General features: G+C 39.9%; 1 protein-coding gene across 12 annotated transcripts in view; it reads right to left on the bottom strand.

The window, feature by feature from the left end:
- Nucleotides 1-5379: 5379 nt before the first annotated feature.
- KHDRBS3 (KH RNA binding domain containing, signal transduction associated 3) overlaps nt 5380-18179 on the bottom strand; it is a 204065-nt gene continuing 191265 nt past the window's right edge. For 5 of the 12 annotated variants that reach the window (XR_008536852.2, XR_008536857.2, XR_008536855.2 and 2 more), the window contains 4 exons: nt 16769-16827; nt 14755-14904; nt 13302-13360; nt 5380-5670 (listed from right to left, as the gene is read on the bottom strand). Coding sequence is in view for 6 of the 12 variants with exons in the window: in XM_024345290.3 (XP_024201058.1) it covers nt 14800-14904; nt 16769-16827 (164 nt within the window). In the remaining 6 variants the exon portion in view is untranslated. Of the gene's footprint in view, nt 5671-13301; nt 13361-14285; nt 14905-16768; nt 16828-18179 lie in introns of those variants that run through there. The other 7 variants (XM_024345282.3, XM_024345290.3, XM_024345287.3 and 4 more) reach the window with 3 other exon arrangements.

Below are 18179 nucleotides of genomic sequence, written 5' to 3'. Positions count from 1 at the left end.
GGCTGGAAGAGTTTTGAGGTATACTGCCATGACAGGAGCCTTAGGGGTGATTCTGGTCAGGGCTCAGAAGAGGAGAGCTGTAGAGGCCTCAATCCTCTTGAGATGACCTAAATGACTGTGAACAGAATGTTGATAGAAATATGGATGGAAAAGGCCATTCTGATGGTCTCAAACAGAAATGAGGAATGTATTACTTGAAACTAAAGGAGAGGCCATCCTTGTTACAAAGTGGTAAAGAACTTGGCTGAATTGTGTTCATGTCTCAGTGTTTTGGGGAAGGTAGAAGTTGCAAGTGATCAAATTGTATATTTAGCAGAAGAAATATTTCTAAGCAAAGTATTGAGGGTGTGGCATGACTTCTCTTGACAGCCTATAGTAAAATGCAAGAAGAAACAAATTAAAGATGAAATTTATAATCCAAAGGGAGGCAGAACAAAAATTTGGAAAAATCTCAGCCTGCAGAGAACGAGAAAATGTGTTCATGAGAGACTCATACCAAAGGTGTAGCAAAGAGACCACTTGATAAGGAGATTAGCATGAATGGGCAAAGTCTGGTGCATTTCATCAAGACAATGGAAGAATGACCCTGAAGGCATTTGAAGATCTTGGGAGGTGGTAGTGCCTAGTGGAGCTGTGGGTGGGGGCAGGACTACAGCAGAGAGCCCCCATTAATGCAATACCTAGGGTAGCCATGGGAGCAGGGCCACTCTGGAGACCCTAGACTGGTGGAGTTACCGGCATGAAACTCCAGCGAGAAAGCCACAGGCGTGAAACTCTAACCTGTGAGCGCTGCCACGTGGGTTACACCCAGCAAAGCCATGGAGGTAGAGCCCTGTGGATCCTTGGAGGCCCAACTCCTACCCCAGTGTGTCCAGAATGTAGAACTTGGAGTTGAATATTATTGTGGAGCCTTAAATGTTTGCCCTGTTGGGTTTTGGATTTGGTCAGGATCTATTGCCCCTTTATTCTTTCCTATTTCTCCCTTTTGCAATGGAAGCCTATCCTATGCCTGTCCCACCATTGTATTTTGGAACCACATTTGATTTCACAGCTGGAGAGCAATTTGCATCAGAATAAATTGTACCTTGAGTCTCAACCATATCTGATTTAGATGACATTGTGGACTTCAGACTCAGGAGTTAGTACTGGAAAAAGTTAAGACTTTTGGGGTCACTGGAGTGAAATGAATATTTTTACATGTGAGGACATGAATTTTGGGGGTCCAGTGGTAGAATGCAGTGGTCTGAATGTTGATGTCACCCTAAATTCATATGATGAAACCTAGTATCCAATGTGATAGTATTGAAAGGTGGGACCTGAGGAGTTCAGGGCTGCAGCAAGCTATGACTGCACCACTGCCTGTCAGCCTGGGTGACAGAGCAAAGACCCGGTATCCAGAAAAAAAAAAAAAAAAAAAAAAGAGTGATTAGGTCATTAGGCTGCCCTTAGGAACAGGATTAGTGCCCTTATGAAAGAGGGTCACAGAAGCTCCCATCCTTTTATCCTCTTCTGCCATGTGAGGACACACAGAAGGTGCCATCTTTGAAGTGGAGATCAAGCCTTCAGCAGACACTGTATCTGCCGGCACTCTGGACTCCCAGCCTCCAGAACTGTGAGCAGTACATTTCTATTGTTAATAAATTACCCAGGCTAAGGTATGTTGTTATAGCAGCCCTAAGGGACTGAGACAAGGGCTTGTAAAGCCTAGCAGGAGGACAGAAACTGTTAGGATGACTCTAACATAGTCTGATGACATAGGTATGGGGTGTTGTGGGTTAGAGTTTCTGGGGCTAAATCTTGAAGAATGAGTTGGCTAAAATCTTGGGAGCTTCACTGTGCTGTGAATGGGTGAAAGGTGTACAAAAACATTGATTTTCTTCAGCTTCTGGGGCAGCTTGGGGCTGGGTTAGGGTTAATAAGCTCTGGGTCTCCTCCACTCACCCCAATGAGTTTTGTATATAATTTTCTTTACGTGCCATGCCCTGAAAAAGTTGGGAATCACTGGGTTAGAGGAAGCCGAGTGAGGTGGACCAGCTGAAGAAGTGAAAAAGATCAGCCAACCTGAAGAGCTACAAGCCGCTCCTAGTGGCCCTAGTGAAGAATACATGCGGGTGTGGAACAGTGCCTGCTGCCAGAGACGCCAAGCAGAAAGCCAGGACTTTCATGTCGGCTTGGTGGCGATGATACCCAATAGTGTCAATGGACACTATGGGAAAAACCTGGACCTCCACCTGGCAGTAAGGAGACACCCTACTCCCTCCCAGCTGGGGTGGTGTCAGAGAGGCGTAGTGGAGAGTCAGTTTTATCATCCACTGCTCAGTGGTAATGAGGCCATCACACCCCCACATATCATGCCAGTGGAGTCAGGGTGGTATCAGTGGCAGCTTTTTAAGACCTGGAACCTACCCAGCAGTAACAAGAAGGCCCTCCTTCCCCCTCCCCTTATCAACAGAGGCCAAATGGGGAACCTGGACTGTTTCTCCTTCCACCTGGCAGGAACAAGGCAGCACCTCCCTTCCCTCACCAAAGCCCTAAGGAGGCCATCTAAATATGATCCAGAATCTCCTAATACCTAAAATGTCCATGTTCTGGTTGAAAATCACTCATTCTATCGAGACCAGGAAAATCTTGAATAAAACGACAGATAGCAATGCCAAGATGGCATAGAAGTTAGAATTTACCTGGTAGTTACCATAGTGGAAATTTCAGGCTAAAGAGGTAGGTAGGAGGAAAATCATGAAGGAACGTGTGTGATAACCCAAGAAATCTGCAAGTTAGCCTGGAAGCTGTAGGAGGCTCTGAAGTATTTTGGTCACGGTAGAACATGCGCCATTTAATGTCTACGTCATATAGCTTTGGCAGCAGCAGAACTGTGGAACCTATTGGCATGATGAGTGCTATGCCCTCTGTCTTATCTACCTTCCTGCTTCTGCACCCACCTAGGCCGTGCGTGCACAAAATGTGTGTGCACAGACCTGCTCATGGACATCTCTCCAGCAACCCTCACTTATCTCTCCTACATACTCAAGCTTTTTCTCTCAACTCTATACCCCTCTCCAACAATTCCTTAAAGCAAGATCCTTGAAAGAGTTGACTAGACTAATTCCTTTCCTCCCATTCTTCTTGAATCTGTTCCAAACCTTCGTTCTATGAAGTAAATCAAGACTACCGATGACTTTTCTGTTATTACTGTGTGTGTCCGATCTTTACTCTTCATTTCTCTCGACCTATCTATCTGCAGCAAAGGATCACATCCCTTTTCCCTGAAATCCTTTCTTCAGCTGTCTTCCAGGGCATTACTCTTGGTTCTCTTCTTCCTTCATGGCAGCTCCTTCTTGGTCTCCTTTTCTGGTTCCTCTTCATCTCACTGACTTATAAGTGATGTGACATTCCATGGTCTGTTCCCTGATCTCCACTCAAACTACAGCTTTAAATGACATCTATATTTTGACGGTTCTTAAATTTCTGTCTCCAGCTGAGATCTCTCCCACCTCCAGATCTGTATCTCAAAACTTAACATAATCACCTTGTCCTCCTAAAATCTCCCCATCTCAGAAAGAGGCAATTCTAGTTTTCCAGTGCCTCTGGACCCAGATCTTCGGATCATCCAACTTAATTTCTGTATCTCACAACCAATCTGTGCACTAAGTCTTACTGGCTTTACTTTTTCAAAATACACATGAATGTCTGGCCAGTTCTCAGTGCTTACACCCTACCACCCCGGACTATGCTAGCATTACTTCTTACGTTCATAGCAGTGGCCTCCAATGGGTCTCTCCACTTTGCCCCATAGGCTATTCTCAGACACTGCCAGAGTGGTTCTGTTAAAATGCACATTGCATCACACGACTCCTGTGCTTGTCAACTCCTCCTCCCATCTGCCCATCAGCTCCCATTAAAGCTCAACATTGGCACTTTATTCTCTGGCCCCCAACCAGCCCACTGATTTCATTTAATTCTTTGTCCCTTGCTCACTCCATTACTTCTGCTCTGGCATCCTTGCTGCCGGTCCTCAAGTGCCCAAGCATGCTCCCACCTCAGGACCTCTGCACTTGCTAGTCTCTTAATGTAGCTTAGTTCTTTACTTTTTATGGTCCCTGCTAAAAAGTTACCTCGCCTACTCAAACTAAAGTCTAGCACTTCTTCCTGTTACCATGGTCTAATTTTCTCCATGGCTCCGTCAGCACCTGACATTCTCATGGTGTTTGGCCTGTTCCTCCCAGGGGGATCTAAGCTTCTCCAGGGTAAGACCGCCTCTGTTTTTTTTCTCCGCTCTCTCTCTAGTATGTTAGATGGTACCCAGCAGTTAAGTTCTCAATGATGTACTTAATGAATTAAATAATGTAGGCAGTAAAGTAAGAAGCCAAAATTAGATTGTAGGAGTGGGATCAAGGAGAAGGGGACAGTTGGAAGTTAAGTCAGAAGGTTTGAATCCATGGGATTTTACTTGTAGATTTGTGATTTGTATTAGTAACTCAGCAGGTAAAAAGGAAGCAAGCAAAAAAAAAGTTCAAATTCTTTTCAATTTACCATAGTCTGACTTATGTTCTAAAGTTCCTATTTGTTTAAAATTAATTCTGAACCAAAGGGTGCCTGAAGCTGCTTCCTAGCTGTCCGTAGCCCTCCTGAGCTCGCCCTCATGACAGACATTTACCCTTCACTCTCGCACCCCCGACTCGCTGCAGAGAGCCACTGCTCTAACACACAGGCTTGTATTCTACGCGTTTCTGAGACAGAGAAATGTGTACTGGACACATCTAAAAGGTACAAAAGAATGATGTTTTAGGATGCATACGAGGAGAAGAAAAAGCTAAGCTATTTGAAGTCATTCTGTCGTTAACACAATGCTCCAAACATGGCATGCTGTAAAAAGTGAATGCCTCAAAAAAATGTGTCTTTGAGGCAAGAAAGCAACAATTTAACAATGTGCAAGACAGTTCTTAAAATTCCAGGTCCAGGGAACATGTTGTGCGAGCTTCTAACAGAAGAAATACAACACATCCTCCCGGGGCATATTGAATTAAAATCACAATGCACTAGTAAATGATGAAAAGAGAATGAAGAGAATAATACTGTCCACAGGGATTATGACCTTTATGTTTCATAACAAATTACACTGAGGCATGAAAATCATGTTTCCATTCTGACAGTGCCACTCTGCTTCCCGCAGAAGCCTTTATAATTAACCTTTTATGTGACAGAATACTTTTTGCATAATGCTTTCATATTTATTAGTCCATAACTGAGATGGATAAATCATTTTCAAATGTGGAATATGTGTAGAATCTTGACTTCTTGCAGTGAGTTGCAGCTGTACATGGTTTTCAAGTGTATATAATTTAGAGCTGTGCTGAAATAACAAGACTTTGTTTTTCTAGGTTTAAAGTAGAAGAGATTTCAATAGGCAGCCTTTATTAACTACTATACAAATCATTCTCTTTTTGTTACTGGGAGACAACGAAATAAGATAGATTTTCTTTCTGTTTTTTAAAAAAGTAGGTTCTCCAAATTAAAAGCATACCATATAATAAAAACATGTCACAGAACACGAAATTATGCAAACAAAAATTAATTAAGATGTTTTTCAAGTTCCCAAGTGGATTCATTTACTGACTAGGCACGTTGGTGAGTTGACGATTCTTAAGCAGTCCATATATAGAAGGAAAGTTCCTGAAAGAGAGGAAAATGAAATATATTTGTATATATCAAGAAATTAATAATAACCATATGCTCTGTTGGGAATGGCAGGGTTTAGAGGATTCAGGCAAGTAGACACTTAATAGAAATAAGGACGTTTATGGAAAACAATGCAAAACAGAATCGTTAAAATTAAGGACATAAAATATTTGTGTTCAATAAAGACAGACAAATGATTAACTGGTTTAATGATGATTGCACTACTATCCATTATGATATTCATGGAGTGATTTCAGCATGGCAATGCCTTGTTTTACATAAAACCTCAAATATTAACCTATGAGTTCCTAGGGGTCCACCCTGGCAGAGTCCTTGCATTCTTGTCACCTGATAAGAGACTGAACTTTCAGATATATTTTAAATTGTATTACCTAACCCCAAAGAACCTATTTTGATGTGTCATACGAAACAAAACTCTGTTATTTAAAAAACTGGCTAGTGATCAGAAAAACAAACAAACAAACAAACAAAAAACCCAATCGCAGCGGAGAAATGGCCATTGTGGTGATGTTGACTTCTCACGACTCTGGTCATACAAGTCCCAGGCCCTAGGTAACTGTTTGATACCACAAAGTGTGCTCAAAACAACTCAGGACATCGCCGATGGCTCCATAGGACCCAGCCCCTTCCTCTGTCTCCAGATGCATCTCTTTCATTTCTCTCCCAGCATATTATATTCCAGCAGCTGCTTATACGTTCCTAAAACACATGACGCCATTTCATGTCTTGGTTGACACCCTCCTCTCCCACCTGTATTAGCTTATTATGTCTTCACATTTTCTCCTCCCTTCCTGGCTTGCAAGATTTCGACTTTCAAAACTCCATTCAGGTTTTATTTCTTCCTTTGTCCTCGGAGCAAGTTCATCCCTTTCTCCTCTGCACCATCCCTGCCCTTCTCTAGCCTTTTATTGCCGCAGAGTGCCAGGGACACGGTGGGCATCTCAGTGTCACCTGCATAAAGCATCAGTACTGCTAGGATGAATCAGATGCAAACTGTTATTTAAAGGTGAATCCTTTAAAAAGTTAAACATCTAATACAGTAAATCTATTGATGAGGGCATTGCCTTAATTAACCAATAAATATTTCTTGAATGGCTTGTGCTGAATGCTTTCAGGTTTATAAAATGTGACAGACACACCTGTGACCCTCAAGGAGCATACTAGGGATGAAGGACATTTACACAGCACCATCCCATCAACCGGCAGGTCAGAATGAGACATCTGCCAATCCAGTCCTCTCAGCCAGGGTTCTCATGCGGAGAGAAGAGAAGGCTCTTTTGGCTGAGAGAGATAAAAGATCTTGAAGAAATGGGAGGATCTGGATAACCAGAGAAGAAGAGAGGGTGGGCAATGAGCCCGTGCAGGGGAGTGCTAGAGGAGATCCTGTCTGTTTCCTCAGAGAGCCTGTCGGCCTCTCCTGCTACCCTGGTGTGGCCACCTTACTTTCCACGAAGCCTGCCCCACCACGGGCCAGCCCTTAACAATACACTTGCTGATGTAAATAAGCTCCAGGAATGCGAGGAGACCAGCAGGAGTCTGAGGAAGGGTCGCAGGACTTTCAGCTGTCCCCATAAGACACAGACGAGTGTCCAGGAGGTGTCCTTACTGGACCCAGCACACCCTGCATCTCTTCGCTAAATCACACAGGGTAACCAGCCTGCCACATGCCAGACGTCATGCTGTGTATAAAAGACCATTTTAAACCAACTTTTGAGCAGATGAGTTTCTGGTGTGGCCACAGGAGCTAATCTTATAGATCATAATGAATACATGTAGCATTTAGATAGGTTTCTTTTACAAAAGCATATGAAGATGCACCATGACCTCTATGGGAAACATCTATAAAAGCCCAGTAGGTCTACTTTAAAAATTCATTCCACAGATGTTTATAAACATGGCTTCTTGCATTGCCTTTAATGTGAGCAAAATATTAGAAACTAACTACATCTCTGTCAGTAGTTGTTTGGATTATGGCTCTTTCATATAAATATTATTCAGCCAATAAAAAGTAAAAGGTAGCTTTCTAGTATAAAATAACAGAAAATGAGCTCTAAGACATACTTCAAAGTGAAATGAGGGGAGAAAATGGTATATTGTTTTCTATGTAAAAAATAGTGATAATTTAAAAAAATGCTTTACTTATGCACAGACTATCTCTGGAAAGATACATGAAAATCAATACAAATAGTTACCTGTGGGTGTGTGGGGGTAAAGGTGGGAATTAACACCATTGTGTGTATATATTTTGTACCAAGCACATGTATTACTGACTAAATAAAGGGCACATTTTGGTTTTCCAACTTCGCATTTATCATTGAAAAAAATCTAATGGTTAGAGAAATATCACACTCCCACTAAGAAAACAAATTAATACAAATGCTCCTCATCTTAGGATGGGGTTATGTCCTCATAAACCCACTGTAAGTCAAAAACATTAAGTTGGAAATGTATGCAATATACTTAACCTACCAAACATCATAGCTTAGCTTAGCCTACCTTAAACATACTCAAAACACTTACATTAGCATACGGTTGGGCTGAATCATCGAACACAAGGCCTATTTTATAATAAAGTTTGATATCTCAAGTAATTTTTGAATGCTGTACTCAAAGTGAAAAACAAAATGGCTCACTGCCACTGCCTGGCATGGCAAGAGTATCATACCACTATGGCTAGCTGCAGAAAAGATACATATTCAAAATCTGAAGTACACTTTCTACTGAACATGTACTACATTTCCACCATTGTAAAGGGGAAATGTTCTAAGTCAAACTATTGTAGTAGGGACTGTCTGTACTGAAAAGTGCTCAGTGTCAGTGTTTCGAGAATTACAGGTTCATTTGTTACTCATTCGTTCCTCACTGAACACCCTGTCAGTTCCCACTATGTCTATGTGCCAGGCAGTGTGCTAGGATTTGGAAGTACAAGTCCAATAAGACATGGTTCTTCTATCTTTAAGGAACTTCAAGTCTTGCAGTCAGGGAGAAAAACCCACCAACAAGCAGAACAGAAATCTAGCCTCAGGATAACACCACCATCCCCGCACACTTCACAATGGTACCTGTTTGTTTATTCTATCTCCTTGTTTTGACTGTCTGTTAGGTACTAGGACCTGTGTTAGGCAGCAGACACACAAATCCCGCCAGCAGCAGTTCAAATGAGATAAACACACAGGACAGAACTTAATAACCTGGTAAGTTCTCCTCAAATGAAAGGATGACTAATTTAATCTAATAAGGCCAAACAAGACCTAGTACATTGTCCTGTACTATCAGCCACTGAGCTACCACATCCACTTTATTCACTCATACATCCAACGACTTGTTCATTTACCACTTACTAGGCATAAGGCATGGTAATTGCACTAAAGATATTTACAATCTGGTGGGAGGAAAGGAGGGTAAACAGCCAATCTCAGGATACTGTATTGCAGAATTCATAGAGCAAGATGAGGGTCCACAGTAGAGCTGCGAAGATGGCAGGCTAGGGAGGGCCTCCAGGGTGAGGGGATGCTTCAAGCTCCACTGGGAAGTCTGGATAGGCCAGCAACAGCTAGCTAGACCAAGAGCTGGGTAAGAGTTGTGTTCATTCATTTGTGTTCATTTATTTGAGTGGGGTAAGGAACTGTTACTTCAGGCAGAGAATGGCACTGATAGAAAAGCTCTAGATGGTTTTCAATCTATCAGGGCTGGACCACAGTGGGCTGGGGTCAGAGCATGCTGTGCTCCAGGCGGCTGGGGAGGCCAGCAGCAGAATCACACAGGGCTTGATGTTCAGAGCCAAGGAGGCTGAGCTTTATCCTGAAAGTCACTGAAGGACTCATCACATTAAGATCTGAAAAATGATTTCAGCAATGGATGCTAATCACTGAAATACATAACTGAGATTTTTGAAACAGGAATGTCAGTCAGAATCAACTTCAACTGGACAGGATTTTCCATCGATAAGGGAGGGTGAAATTCAGATTGAAAAATGATCTGTAGCCTTTCCCAATCAGAAATAGAAACAGAATCAGGCATAAAATAGACTGTTATTTTAAAATAATGATGGATTTTTTTCCTTTCTGTCCCTACAAAACACTGAATATCAATATAAATAGTAGATATTGTTTGCACAGAAAATAAACTTTATTCCTTAAATTTGTCACATATTCTATAAAATGTCTCATATTTTCATTTTTGACTCTACAATTTTATTTTTTCTTCAAATCATTAGTTTTACATTCTGGAACCTGTCTCTGTATACAGTGACCAGAGTCTTTCATTTTGAGTTAAACAAGGGAGCTAGACTATCTAAATTATAGTATCGTTAACATGACTGTGTGGGTTTTTTGGGGTCTGGGCTAACCGTTCCTAACACTGCCTGTTAGGAATCATCTTGCTCACAGTGACAATACCATTCACTTACTAAACCCTTACACTGTCAAATAACTATGTGAAGAGATGGGGACAAGAGGATGAAAAAGTGAGAGCAACTATTTTTTAAGGCACTGATTGGCTATAAAATCACTAACCAGTGGAAACAGAAGTTTGTAGAGTTCTTTTTGGAACACAGACTAAATGAGGCACTATATCTGCCCAAGGGAATGGAGTAGGCCAAGCTTAAAGGCAAAGAGGATACTACACTTGAAAATGGTTGCACTGAATTTGAGCTTCTTAGCAGAACCTACAAGACCCTTCATTACATGTCCCTTGTCCTACCCAGCCAGCATTGTCTCTTACTTTCTCTAATTATCTAATATACCTGAAGTTTCCTCAATGATCTTGTTTTCTTATAATTGCAAATATTTACATATAGCAACCAATGAGTGAACACCTTTATTTGTCCCAGGCATGCTTCTAATCTTCACAGCAATACTAAGGTATCATGACTATGATATTTTATATATCATATATATATATAAATATATATATAGACTATGTCTATTTTATAAGTGGGGAACCTGCAGTTTAGACTCTTGTTTAGAGAGGTTAACTCACTGACTCAAGGTCACAAAGCGGGTGAAGGGCAGAGCGGAAGTATGGATGCTCTGAGAGTACCTGCCCTGTGTGGTTATCTTCTACTGGTCTTAATATCTCCATGGGCCCCTTCTGCTACCTCTGACCAACTTGCCTGAGTTACACATCTCCCTTCCATGTGCCTAGAAAGCACATGTATCTCTGTCAGAGCTTTACAGACGTGGTCTTTGCCCATTTCCCCAGTAGACTGTGGCACTTGCAAGGACAACAATGATGTCTTTAATCACTGTCTTCCTACCATCTGCAACACAGCAGGTGTTCAGGAAATATATCTGAGTAAATAATGATACTGACTTGACTTGGAATACCTGAGTACAAGAAGATTCAGAACCTAAACAAGTGAAAGACTCTCTCCATGAAGGAATCTGGGGCAGGGGCGGGGTAGAGAAAGAGAAGGGGGCAGTTATCACAATGCTCAGTGTTGCGTGAGATACTCTCTGGGATACAAGGTAACACAAATTAAAGGCTTCTGCTCTTAAAGAGCCTTTCATCTAAGGGAGGAGCCACTGTAATATAAAGAATGACAGTATAACAACATGGTTAAGATCAAAGACTCTGGATTGAAGTCAATCGGTTCAAATCCGGGCTCTACCAGTTATAAGGTACATGAGCAACATAAGTGTGAAATTCACCTCCTGAAGCTTAAATTTCTTCCTTTTTAAAAATGTAGATGATACCTTCTTATGGCTGTGAGGATTCAATAAAATAATCTACAGAAAGTGATAAGCACATGCTTGGCTTTTATGGCAACTTACAACCAATATGTGTCATATGATACCAATACTAAAATGAGGAAATATAAACCAAACATGCTCTTTAGAGAGGGTGGAGGATCACAGCCTGATTTAACTGGTGAGGACATCATGGAAGAGAGGGCATGGGGCTGAGTTCTGAAGGACGGGTATGGTTTCTTCATGCAAAGATACAGGCAATAGCAAAGTTGTGTGTCATGGGGCTGTCACCTCCATTCGGTTTTGCGGTATTTGAATACCGGGTTCCATGTCTTATCAGTCTTTGTATGACCAGAGCCTCTGTTGTGTCCAGCATGGAGCTCATGTTCCATATATGCTGCCATATGAGAAAATAAATGAATTCCAAGGGGGTGAAAACAAAGGTTAGGGGGAAGCGATTTGGGAACAATGAAATGTGCTCTTAGAGACATGAGAAGACTGGCTTATCTATAGCAGGGTCTTCCCATGGAAATAGAAAAAAATCAGGTCTGGTGGAGCATCAGCCAGATAAGAGAAGATCTCAAAGGCCAAGTAGGAAAGTTCCTGTCGGATAGTGATCTGGGCCTTTCCGGATCACAATTCCTTTTACAGTCTGATAAAGCTATGGAAGCTTTGAAAAAATGACAATAAACATAAAATTGTACAGTATTTCCTGTTAATTAACTCTGAATAGCACCTGAGGATTGACCCTCTACCTCTCCATAATTCTTATTATTCTGTATGCCAACTCCTTAAAAAAATTATTTAATAAAGAAAAAAATTGTGAAAAATTTCAATAACATCACACACTACAGAGATGTGGTGGACGTCACATTCCCATTCCGTACAAGAGAAAAACGAACAACAACAAAAATCCAAACAGACAAACAAACAGAAAATACAATAAACTTAGTTTGGTCTACAAAAATGATGAGAATTATTTTCTTTCTAAAAGCAATTTAATTATTTCAGGCTAATTTTGGCTATTAGGGAAAACCAAGCTCACATATTTTTCATATATATTAAATATGTGAATACAACTTTGACAATTAAACTTTACATGATTGTATCACTTTCAGGTTACAAAACACTCTGATGATATTATCTTAATTCTTCTAACAACTGCATGGGATAAGCATCATTTTCACTGAACTGATGGAGAAAGTGAGACTTGCCCAAAGTCACACAGCTAAGTGGCAGAGCTCAAATACAAACACTGAAAAAGTAAGACTCTCTGGAAGATCAGGGCCTAAGTAGTATTTTTTGATGCTTTAGAAAAAAAACCAAGAAAATGTAAAAAGAGAGACAAAAATAATAATACTTTTCCTTTATAGGTCCCCAGATTTTTACATTTTATGAAGTAATTTTTATAAAATACATTTTATAATACTTATCATTTGTTTCATAAAATTCAGAAGCACAGAAAACCATGCTTCCATAAGACTAAGATAAATACTGTCAAAAATTTCCAGCATATCTGTGTAATTTTTTTGCCTATGCACGCACATAGAAAACTAAAATTGGGATATTATATATTAAATTTGGCAAACTGCTCTTTTTATTGAATAATCTGGAATTTTTTTTTTCATGCTATTGACTAGACTGCTAGATATTTTCTGAAGAAAGTAATCTGAATATTTAAATATCAGGATGACCTGAGCCTCCAATCTCTGCCGCTTATAATGAAGCTTCCTGGGTCTGACCTGTTTACATTCAGGAAGCTTCTTTTCTGACCTTTGGAGTTAATCTGACACAATCACTAGTGTTGTACTAGGAAACCAGCAGGGGAAATTTTCCATGTGACTTCAGGTAAGTGTGAAATTGTCTTCATCTTCCACACAGGTCAGGATAATTGGAATAAAAAGGCAAACTTACCTTTGTTTGCTTCAGGTGTTCAACCAGTTCCTGTGACATTCCAAGATGGCTGACATTTCCTAACAAAAGAAAAGACCTTTTTACTCAACATAAACAGAAAAAAATCCAAGAAATAAAAATTAAACATTTTACACAATCTACAATTAAAAAAGCTTAATGATTAAAGAATAACTTTATTAAATATTTGTCAGTTTTAAGAAGTGCCCTCAATTACTAACCAAATAATGTATTACAAATAACTAGTTATGAGGTTTTACAGTTGTTTAATAGGGAGTAATTGGCCCCAATTAAACTGACTAAACTAAGGCTTTTTAGATTACTAAAACAAATTAAACTTTTTAAAATGAGAATTTAGGTGATCTTAAAACTTTTCTAAAATGGATAATGAAACTTGCTAAGTTGTAATCTCCCTGGTTTTATTAGTTATATTAAGATAAATTAAGTGAGATTAAAATCTTATTTGATTTATTTACCTTTGAAAATGAAGACCGTTTAAGGGTTACACATCCTCAGCCTTGGCGAGTGCGACCTCAATTAGTCAAGCCAGAAAGTCTTTAAAAGCTTTGTGCTTAGTGCTTCCAGCATGGAGCGAGGTGTTCATTAAGGTACCAAAATTCTCATAAAAAATCCAAAGTTGCACTAGTGAAAAAACGCTCAACAAGATGAAAACTGATCACATCTTTTTCAGAAAATCCAGTAGTTATTTTAAAACCAGTTTTTAAACAAGATTTGGTTTTGCGTAGTTTAACGTGCCACTCAAGCAGCTCGATACCATTTGGACTCTTTAAACAGCATTTAAATCTATGGTGAGTATATAATGGTACATTTAATTTTATACCATTTTTAAAATAAGTTGTACAATGTTTAGTGTGACCCTTTTATGACAAGCATTGTTAAATGAATTCTTTCCCTGTTTACAACTATTTATGAAGGCCTTTTTAAATAAAAAAAAACCCATGAAATTGTTAGCTCACACACACAAAATTTCTTTCAAAAGTTTATTTAGTATCAAGCAAGAGGAGACTTTGCTTAACACTACAGAACATTTCAAGACTTGAGTTACAAAAGAATACCACATTATTTGCACTTGTAATTGGCTTCCCTTTTTACGCATGTTGGCAAGAGAAAAAAAAAACTAGCATATGGCTGAAAGATAAAATAACTAAATTCTATGGAAACCTTTAAAATGAAAGGTGAGGCTTATGTTAAAAGAATAGATTAACATATTTAGTAAACCTATTTTTTGTTTAACACTAGTTAATCAAAGTTATTTTTTTTCCTTTTGATGACCTATTTTTTCATATACAGACTGGAAATAACAAAATTTTACATGTCTTTTTTTTTTTTTTTCTGCCCAGGTTGATGTTTCAACAAAGTAGTTTTAAGTTCCATCCATTCAGATTTTAAGCATTTTGATTTATTTAAAAAGGGATTGTTCATAGAAAAAAATTACTTTGAACAGTATACAGGACTGGTGGAGATTGGCTATTTCACAACATCAGACAGTACAATCAGTATCTGCCATATGGCTGGTCTCTGTAGACGCCCTTTGCTGTCCTCGCTGAAGGTGCCTTGTGTCTTGAGTTAGTCCACTCTTCTTGCCCTACAATCAGTAAGATGAATCACAATTAGATCACTGCCATGAATCCCACAGGCTTCATTTTTCAGACTCTAACTTAGCCCTGAACCAAAGGTACATGTCATATTGAAAATATATACCCCTGGTGTACTGAAAAGAAAAACAAACAAGGAATTTACTTAAATAAATTACAAACACAAGGAAAAATAATCATCTCACTCGCAAAATTCGTCAGCATGGGAAGATAAACGGTTCTTGTATCTGAAATGGTAACCAACTTCGCAAGGACTTTCCTTTTGGTTACTCATTTAACAACAGTTTACAAGCTCAAGTAGCAAAGAGAACTGCCTTTTGCTAAACATCAGGACATTTATGAGTGAAAAAGAGAATGGGAAAAGGATCACTTAGATGTCTTCCAACAGCAAAAACAAAGAAAAAACATAGATAAACATCTGTGAAGACAAAGAAGAAAACCGGAGAGCAAAACGGGAAGGGGCAGACTGAGAAAGCGAAGTATGACCTCACTTTTCACAGGCGCTTTCACGGAAAGACTGAAGGAAAGTTGCATTGGGTTGAACTTCACTTCTCAATAGCACTTCATGAATATGAAATGAATTTAACGACATAATGTCAGATTTCATTCATCATAATGCTAAATCCGTACTGGACAATGGTATTAATAACCAGGGACATTCTATCATCTTTATCTCCTGAAATTAAACACCTGTTCAGCCTGAAGATAACTTTTAATGAGTTATCTATAAGTCTTGGACATCAAACAGTTAACATCCCTGCTGCAACATACAGCAATTTAAAAGCCATGTGTCCACAGAGACCAATTTAAAAAGCTGTGAAGGAAAAATGCTTAAAATGACCTCTTCTTTTGATACAAAACATGCAATCAACGTCACTCCCTCAAGCTAACTTGCATCAATTTAGGTAGCCTGCATTCAGCAAACCAACATATTTCTCTTAAGTGTTTGTTACGGATAACAACAACAACAACAAAAATATCCAAGGTGCAGCCATCACAGCTTCGGGCAGGTGATACAACAAAATGCACTTCAAAAGGTTTAACACCGGAAAATGGTTTTTCAGTTCTGTTAAGAGAAATGTCCTAACATCCATTAACCACAATCCTGATATACTTGCACCGGGTACCAGGGATTCATCAGAGCTTTGCAACTGATTGAAGCTTCATGTTCTCTGATCTCCTTGCCCTGCGGCAAAGGCTCTTCTTACTACCATTATGTTGCTGCCGCCAATTCTTTTAATTATTAAACCTGTCATCGTTCTGCATAGTGAGACTTTGGACATGAAGTCCCCAGCATCTCTACCAGCTCCACTGAATTAAGAGGGGTTTAGCTGCTGCCCTTTGTAAAGCTTACAGACCCTGTATCTCCTCCTTGGCTCAGTGCTTTTGTAACCTTTATGAAATGACTCCCAGTGTAATTTTTTTCAGAGGGTTTGAGATTGGAAATGAATTAAAACATAAAGATGAAGATGGGAGAATCACTTTAGAGCTGTAGTCTCAATTGCTTCATTTCCCTTCACTGTCAGGAAACAAAGACACTTCAAAAAGACCCAGCTATCAAGTGTCTGCAGTTTGAAAAACTACTCTGTGAGAAAATCAGCACACGGCAACCAACTCAAACATAAAATTTAAGTTCAGAATCTGGATTCATGCAATCTTCAGCAAGTCTTTAGTCCTCTTTAAATATTTAAATAATAAAGGAGCCCTAAAAATAGCTAGACATGCACAAATGAATTGACAGGAAGCTGCTGTTTCAGAGTCCAAATGTCCTTATTCTCTTCCCATTAATATCTTTAAGGTCTTTCTACGGCCATCTCTCCTCCCTCTGTTCACATGCTCTGGCCAGTCACTCACCGTAGGAATCATAAGTCTCCTCACTGAGTCCATGTCCGTAATCATAGTAATCAGCACCACTGCAAGTGATCAAAACAAAACAAAGGACAAAATCATCTGGCTGTGAGTTTCAACAGTATTCAATAACGTATTGTAAAACTTAAAGACAACTAATGAAGGGCAGGACTGAAAATTCAAAGAAATTCCCACCGAGATCACAGAGTTCTAAAGCAGAAGTGTCAACTTTGGGATTATCAAAGGACCCTTGTCTAGCTCCCTAATTTTAATACATAATAAATATGTTTCGACATTTTAACCACAACAATTGGCCACGCAACACACAGTAAGTGCCTAACAGTGCACGAGGGAATACAAAGACAGCACCTGACCTGGGAAGACTGGGAGTCTGCGGAGAGGGAGGATTGTGTGGACAATTCTAGCCCAGTGTGCCAAGAGCTAGGGCTGGGCCTGTGCAAGGCACTGTGGGAGTGGGGGAGGAGGTAAACACCTCCTTTCCAATAGATGGGATGTTTACAGAAGGCAAAGACTTTATTTCTTCTTACACCCTCGTCTACCAGAGAACCTGGTGCTGCATGAATTGTGGGTGCTGTACTTTATAGTACATTAAAAACAAATGCCCAGATGAAATGTTTTCTTTGACCGGCACTGTTGCATCACCATCTGGAAGCTGCTGGGAAAAGAGGACTCAGCAGCCATGGCCACATGGGACAGGAGAGCAGGGAAATGGATCTCTGCAATCCAGTCACAAGTCTGGTTACACGAGGCCAAGGATCTTTTCAAAGTACAGGCAAATCCACGTTCCAACGTACAACATCCTTGAGAGAGCACGAGGAAAGAGCCATCACTGACAGCAAGAGGGAAGGGTTCTCACTGCCATTTTGCAGATGATGCAAAACAGCCTACATATATACAATGTATTTGAACTAGGAATAATTTTTTACAGGAATAGACTTGTGAAAAGTCTAGATTACTCAGCCATAACCATTCTGAGTATTTGAGAAAGAGTTTCCGTGTACCCTCTCAGGCTTTCCTCTTTCCCACTCAATTTTGTAGGGAAACCACCATCCTGAATTTGTTATCTTAGACTGTCATGGAAATAAACATCCCCATTCTTCCAATTTCATACAATCAAGAGGTTTCTAATCAAAATGGAAAATGATCCAGCTCAGATGTTTAACACCTCAGGAAGTCACAGTTTGAGGAGCACAGATGCTTGCTGTGAATGTCTACTGAACACCAGCCGCTGAGATCCCACATCACCCCCGGCCTCGGATAGTAAAACTGCCATACCCATTTGACAGATAAGGATACTGCAGACCAGAAGAGCTAAGAAGCCAGGCTAAATTGCATGGAGAACAGTATAACTGAATCTCTGTGACTACACAGGCCAGACTTGTGGTCACAACCACAC

The sequence above is a fragment of the Pan troglodytes genome, chromosome 7, assembly GCF_028858775.2.
Source record: "Pan troglodytes isolate AG18354 chromosome 7, NHGRI_mPanTro3-v2.0_pri, whole genome shotgun sequence".
NCBI lineage: Eukaryota > Metazoa > Chordata > Mammalia > Primates > Hominidae > Pan > Pan troglodytes.
This window is presented reverse-complemented; position numbering and strand designations above follow the sequence as displayed.